The sequence below is a fragment of the Entelurus aequoreus genome, linkage group LG22 (genome assembly GCF_033978785.1).
Source record: "Entelurus aequoreus isolate RoL-2023_Sb linkage group LG22, RoL_Eaeq_v1.1, whole genome shotgun sequence".
Classification (NCBI taxonomy): domain Eukaryota; kingdom Metazoa; phylum Chordata; class Actinopteri; order Syngnathiformes; family Syngnathidae; genus Entelurus; species Entelurus aequoreus.
This window is the reverse complement of record NC_084752.1, coordinates 42,234,293-42,241,607: the sequence shown is the minus strand read 5'-3', so window position 1 is coordinate 42,241,607 and position 7,315 is coordinate 42,234,293. Positions and strand designations below refer to the sequence as shown.

At 34.5% G+C, this 7,315-nt stretch overlaps 1 protein-coding gene across 1 annotated transcript in view; it reads left to right on the top strand.

The window, feature by feature from the left end:
* LOC133639438 (lipopolysaccharide-responsive and beige-like anchor protein) overlaps positions 1 to 7,315 on the top strand; it is a 93,708-nt gene that overhangs the window by 3,240 nt on the left and 83,153 nt on the right. The window contains exon 3 of the mRNA XM_062032727.1: positions 6,417 to 6,594. Within this exon, the coding sequence (XP_061888711.1) occupies positions 6,417 to 6,594 (178 nt within the window). The remainder of the gene's footprint in view (positions 1 to 6,416; positions 6,595 to 7,315) is intronic.

The following is a 7,315-nucleotide window of genomic DNA, read 5'->3' as shown; positions in this document are numbered from 1 at the left end:
TAAAAAAATTAGAATATTGTACAAAAATCCATTCTTTACAACAATTCAACTTCAAATGTACAACTAATATGTGATATTCACTCATTACATGCAGAGCGAGGTGTGTCAAGCCTATATTTGTTATCATTTTGGTGATCATGGCTTACAGTTTTTGAAAACCGGAGATTTTCATAAACTCTAAGCCATAATCACCAACCTTTTTGAAAGCAAGAGCTACTTCTTGGGTAGTGATTAATGCGAAGGGCTACCAGTTTGATACACACTTAAATAAATTGCCAGAAATAGCCAATTTGCTCAATTTACCTTTAACTCTATGTTATTATTAATAATTAATGATATTTACACTTATTTGAACGGTTTAAAAGAGGAGAAAACACGAAAAAAATGACAATTCAATTTTGAAACATAGTTTATCTTCAATTTCGACTCTTTAAATATCAAAATTCAACCGAAAAAAAGAAGAGAAAAACTTAAAAAAATAATTTATGGAACATCATTTGTAATTTTTCCTGATTAAGAATAATTTTAGAATTTTGATGACATGTTTTAAATAGGTTAAAATCCAATCTGCACTTTGTTAGAATATATAACAAATTGGACCAAGCTATATTTCTAACAAAGACAAATCATTATTTCTTCTAGATTTTCCAGAACAAAAATTTTAAAAGAAATTCAAAAGACTTTGAAATAAGATTTAAATTTGATTCTACACATTTTCTAGATTTGCCGGAATAATTTTTTTGAATTTTAATCATAATAGGTTTGAAGAAATAATTCACAAATATTCTTCGTCGAAAAAACAGAAGCTAAAATGAAGAATTAAATTAAAATTTATTTATTATTCTTTACAATAAAAAAAATAAAAATTTACTTGAACATTGATTTAAATTGTCAGGAAACAAGAGGAAGGAATTTAAAAGGTAAAAAGGTATATGTGTTTAAAAATCCTAAAATCATTTTTACGGTTGTATTTTTTCTCTAAAATTGTCTTTCTGAAAGTTATAAGAAGCAAAGTAAAAAAATTAATGAATTTATTTAAACAAGTGAAGACCAAGTCTTTAAAATATTTTCTTGGATTTTCAAATTCTATTTGAGTTTTGTCTCTCTTAGAATTAAAAATGTCAGGCAAAGCGAGACCAGCTTGCTAGTAAATAAATAACATTTAAAAAATAGAGGCAGCTCACTGGTAAGTGCTGCTATTTGAGCTATTTTTAGAACAGGCCGGCGGGCTACTCATCTGGTCCTTACGGGCTACCTGGTGCCCGCGGGCACCGCGTTGGTGACCCCTGCTCTAAGCCATAATCACCAAATTCATGTCAAAAGGAAGCTTGGAATATCTTGAGTTGCATGTTATGAGCCTATGTCATATATTTGTTTGCTTTGTATGCTTGTGAATCCGGGCTAATCCATTTAAGTAAGACTACTTATTATGTTGAAGGGGATTTGCGTCGTCATCCTGTTCCTTCTCAAGCATAGGTGTGTAAATATGTGTCTAGTTGCTAAAGTTTCATTGTCTATTGAGCAGAAATGCACATCAATGAAGGAGATAAATAAATGAAATGAAATTAGTAAATCTAATTGCCTCATAAAGAAACCTTTGCACGATATTGAAATGTATATTTACATACTCATATTTTTACATATACCCTGAACATCTCACAATTTAGGTCTTTTTATATTTTGTTGCACTTTTATTTGCACAATAGAAAATGTACAAAATAGAATACAAAAATAGGTTTTTACATTATGAACTATTTCTATGCGGCTGTAAACATGACCAAACCATGTTTCCTTTTACAATATACAACTTTGGAAGCTTTGTTTCATATATAATAACGTTTTGAATCGCACTTTTGTAAGGGAAATATCTTTATAATTTATTAATTTATTTATTTAACCTGTTAAGACCCTAGCTGTTTGTTTACATGCTTTTTTTTTTTTATTTCTCTTTGCTATTTGGGCTTATTGGACCCTAATTAGAATAAAAACTAAGAATAATCTTTTGATATGATGTACTTAGACCATAAGTACACAAACGTGTACATCATGTTTAGTGACATGCTAATTCTTATTTTTACACTTTTTTCTCTCCAAATTCCATTGTATGTTATACTCTTCTGACACCACCAGATGGCAGTATAAGCGGCCATAAGACACCAATTCAGTAGCGTACACCATTTTGGAAATAAGAGCTAAAAGGTGCTGTCCACGCATGTGGCCACTAAGCCTTTAGAGCAGGGGTCACCAACGCGGTGCCCGCGGGCACCAGGTAGCCCATAAGGACCAGATGAGTAGCCCGCCGGCCTGTTCTAAAAATAGCTCAAATAGCAGCACTTACCAGTGAGCTGCCTCTATTTTTTAAATTATATTTATTTACTAGCAAGCTGGTCTCGCTTTGCCCGACATTTTTAATTCTAAGAGAGACAAAACTCAAATAGAATTTGAAAATCCAAGAAAATATTTTAAAGACTTGGTCTTCACTTGTTTAAATAAATTCATTATTTTTTTACTTTGCTTCTTATAACTTTCAGAAAGACAATTTTAGAGAAAAAATACAACCTTAATAATGATTTTAGGATTTTTAAACACATATACCTTTTTACCTTTTAAATTCCTTCCTTTTCTTTCCTGACAATTTAAATCAATGTTCAAGTAAATTAATTTTTTTAATTGTAAAGAATAATAAATAAATTATAATTTAATTTTTCATTTTAGCTTCTGTTTTTTCGACAAAGAATATTTGTGAAATATTTCTTCAAATTTATTATGATTAAAATTCAAAAAAATTAATCTGGCAAATCCAGAAAATCTGTAGAATCAAATTTAAATCTTATTTCAAAGTCTTTTGAATTTCTTTTAAAATTTTTGTTCTGGAAAATCTAGAAGAAATAATGATTTGTCTTTGTTAGAAATATAGCTTGGTCCAATTTGTTATATATTCTAACAAAGTGTAGATTGGATTTTAACCAGTTTAAAACATGTCATCAAAATTCTAAAATTAATCTTAATCAGGAAAAATGACTAATGATGTTCCATAAATTCTTATTTTAATTTTTTCAAAAAGATTCGAATTAGCTAGTTTTTCTCTTCTTTTTTTCGGTTGAATTTTGAATTTTAAAGAGTCGAAATTGAAGACAAACTATGTTTCAAAATGTAATTGTCATTTTTTTCGTGTTTTCTCCCCTTTAACCCGTTCAATTAAGTGTAAATATCATTAACTATTAATAATAACATAGAGTTAAAGGTAAATTGAGCAAATTGGCTATTTCTGGCAATTTATTTAAGTGTGTATCAAACTGGTAGCCCTTCGCATTAATCACTACCCAAGAAGTAGCTCTTGCTTTCAAAAAGGTTGGTGACCCCTGTATTAGAGGTTGCATATATATATCATTTCTAATTATTTCTACATATTTTTTATGCATTTTATATGTGAAATGTGTTGAATATTTACATTTTATATAGTGCTTTTATTCACCAATTATGGATTTTTTTTTTTACCCAACTTTTACTACATAGGCAATATCGCTGTGCGCTTTAAAACATTTTTTTTAAAATGTTTTGCATTCTTTTTTTAATTGTAATATTTTATTATTATATTCATTTTAATTGATTGAAACTTTTATCAGTAGATTGCACCGTACAGTGCATATTCCGTACAATTGACCACTAAATGGTAACACCCCAATACGTTTTTCAACTTGTTTAAGTCCATGTTCATCAATTCATGGTAATTGACGACGTGGTTGTTTTTTAAGAGTTGTTTATTCGCCTTTTATTCAAAGCCCCCTTAGATGTTAGCCAGGCAGCTGCTTCGCTGTATTTGTCTTCCACGAAGGGAGCTGCACAACATTCGCCAGCTGACTTGGAAGCTGAGAAAAAGGCCAGCTCTCGGCGTGAAGTGTCCGCTTTTTAAGGACCGAGCTCGTGTGCAAGGCTGCCCGTGACGGAACCTAAAGCCCCTCGGGTGCTTATTAGTGTGGTGTCCCTGCGGCGCTGACAGCTGGACGTGGACTACCACACACACACACACACACACACACACACACACACACACACACACACTCACACCAGCCTTCATGTTGGAACTAATTCAAAGGAGATGTTTGTCTTGTAGCTCAACATAAACTTCATTTTAACCCTTCCTTCAGCTTTCTTTCCTCTTCTAACCTTCTCGCTCGCTCTCGTCTCAGTCATGTGTTCGCACTAATGGTGCTGTCAGAGTGTCTGCTTAGCTGTCTCCCACACACACACACACACACACACACACACACACACACACACACACACACACCGCACGGCAGCTTTACTCGGCTCTTTGCCTGATGTTAAACACTGATCCGTCTCCTTTTCACACGCTAAATGCTGCTTAGTTGAAACTGGAGACGCTTGTAGACCGGAGCTGTTCAACGTCATTGATACCGGGGCCCTCCATATCTCACCGGAGGAAAAGTCACAGAAGAAGCACTACTGTATGTTTTGTCTAGTCAAAGATCTTCCATTTGTCAGGAACAATGTGCTGTTTTTAAGAAGTCCGCTATTCAAAGATCTTTTTTAATAACTTGAGTAAATAACAAGAAAACTCGTCAAAGAAAGATCTTCCGTAGAGACATCTTGCTATTTTTGTATTATATTCTCAATATTTTTTACGATTCATTGCAAAAACACTCGTCAAAGATCCTCTATTTTGCAGGAGCACGCTGCTGTTCCTGTTTTTAACGATCTAATGCAAAAACACTAATCAAATATCCTCTATATGACAAAAGTGCTCTGCTGTTTTTAACAAATCATTGCAAAAACAGTAGTCAAAGATCCTCTATTTTACAGGAGCACGCTGCTGTTCCTGTTTTTAACGATCGAATGCAAAAACACTAGTCAAATATCCTCTATTACAGAAGCACTCTGCTGTTTTTAACGATTTGTTGCAAAAACACTCGTCAAAGATCCTCTATTTAACAGGAGCACGCTGCTGTTCCTGTTTTTAACGATCGATTGGAAAATGTCTAGTCAAATATCCTCTATTACAGAAGCACTCTGCTGTTTTTAAGGATTTACTGCAAAAACAGTAGTCAAAGATCTTCTATTTTACAGGAGCACGCTGCTGTTCCTGTTTTTAACGATCGAATGCAAAAACACTAGTCAAATATCCTCTATATGACCAAAGTGCTCTGCTGTTTTTAACTATTCGTTGCAAAAACACTCGTCAAAGATCCTATATTGTACAGGAGCACGCTGCTGTTCCTGTTTTTAACGATCAAATGCAAAAACACTAGTCAAATATCCTCTATATGACCGAAGTGCTTTGCTGTTTTTAACGATTCATTGCAAAAACACTCGTCAAAGATCCTCTATTTAACAGGAGCACGCTGCTGTTCCTGTTTTTAACGATCGATTGGAAAATGTCTAGTCAAATATCCTCTATTACAGAAGCACTCTGCTGTTTTTAAGGATTTACCGCAAAAACAGTTGTCAAAGATCTTCTATTTTACAGGGGCATGCAGCTGTTCCTGTTTTTAACGATCGAATGCAAAAACATTAGTCAAATATCCTCTATATGACAAAAGTGCTCTGCTGTTTTTAACGATTTGTTGCAAAAACACTCGTCAAAGATCCTTTATTGTACAGGAGCTTGTGCTGTTCCTGTTTTTAATGATCGAATGCAAAAACACTCGTCAAATATCCTCTATATGACCAAAGTGCTTTGCTGTTTTTAACGATTCATTGCAAAAACACTCGTCAAAGATCCTTTATTTAACAGGAGCATGCTGCTGTTCCTGTTTTTAACGATCGATTGGAAAATGTCTAGTCAAATATCATCTATTACAGAAGCACTCTGCTGTTTTTAAGGATTTACTGCAAAAACACTCGTCAAAGATCCTCTATTTAACAGCAGCACACTGCTGTTCCTGTTTTTAACAATCAAATGCAAAAACACTAATCAAATATTTTCTATATGACCAAAGTGCTCTGCTGTTTTTAACGATTCATTGCAAAAACACTCATCAAAGATCCTCTATTGTACAGGAGCACGCTGCTGTTCCTGTTTTTAACGATCGAATGCAAAAACACTAGTCAAAGATCCTCTATTACAGAAGTATAGTGGAAAGCCGGTCCCTGAAAATAATGCCTACATTAAACCGGTGCAAAAAGGGTTGGGGACTCACCGTTTTAGGGAACCTACACCAATCAAAGATCCTCTATACAAGAGAAACACTGCTGTTGCTATCTTCCTACTTGTCTTGCTGTTTTTTCTGGGCTAACTCTATTTCACGTGGTCGTCCTGGTAGTGTCATCGCTGTTTCCTAACCGTCTTCTCTCCTCTTTTCTTCCTTCACCTTCCGTCCCGTTCACGTCACACTCGCACATGGACTCTTCGCCACGCCGCCATCTCCCCTCTTGAGCAGTATCTTCTCCTGCAGACGCCGCTGATGTTTACAGAGCAGATGCAGCAGGACGTCATCATGGTGCTCAAGTTCCCGTCCAACTCTCCCGTCACTCACGTGGCCGCCAACACGCAGCCGGGCCTGGCGGCGCCCGCCGTCATCACGGTCACCGCCAGCCGCGTCTTCGCCGTCAACAAGTGGCACGGCCTTTCAGGTGAGAAACACGGGCGTTGTGGGGGATTGATGGGAGACGAGCGCTAATGCGGTCAAGCACGCTGCAAAAAGTCAGTGTTCAAAAACAAAAAATATACAAAAATGAGGGGTATTTTATTTGAACTAAGCAAAATTATCTGTCAATAGAACAAGAAAATTCAGCTTGTCAAGACTTTCTAAAACAAGTAAAATTAGCTAACTTCAATGAACCCAAAAATAGCTTAAAATAAGTATATTCTCACTAATAAGTGCACTTTTCTTGGTAGAAACAACTAATATGAGACCTTTTTGCTCAATATGATGAAAAATATTCTTAAATAAGTAAATGCTAGTGCCATTATCTTGACATAATGATATGCACTCGGCATCATCCTTTTTTTTTTCATGCTTAAAATAAGAAATTATTACGTTAAAAAAGCAGTTTTATACTTGTGAGTAGGGATGTCCGATAATGGCTTTTTGCCGATATCCGATATTCCGATATTGTCCAACTCTTTAATTACCGATACCGATATCAACCGATATATGCAGTCGTGGAATTAACACATTATTATGCCTAATTTGGACAACCAGGTATGGTGAAGATAAGGTACTTTTTAAAAAAAATTAGTAAAATAAGATAAATAAATTAAAAACATTTTCTTGAATAAAAAAGAAAGTACAACAATATAAAAACAGTTACATAGAAACTAGTAATGAATGAAAATGAGTAAAATGAAGTG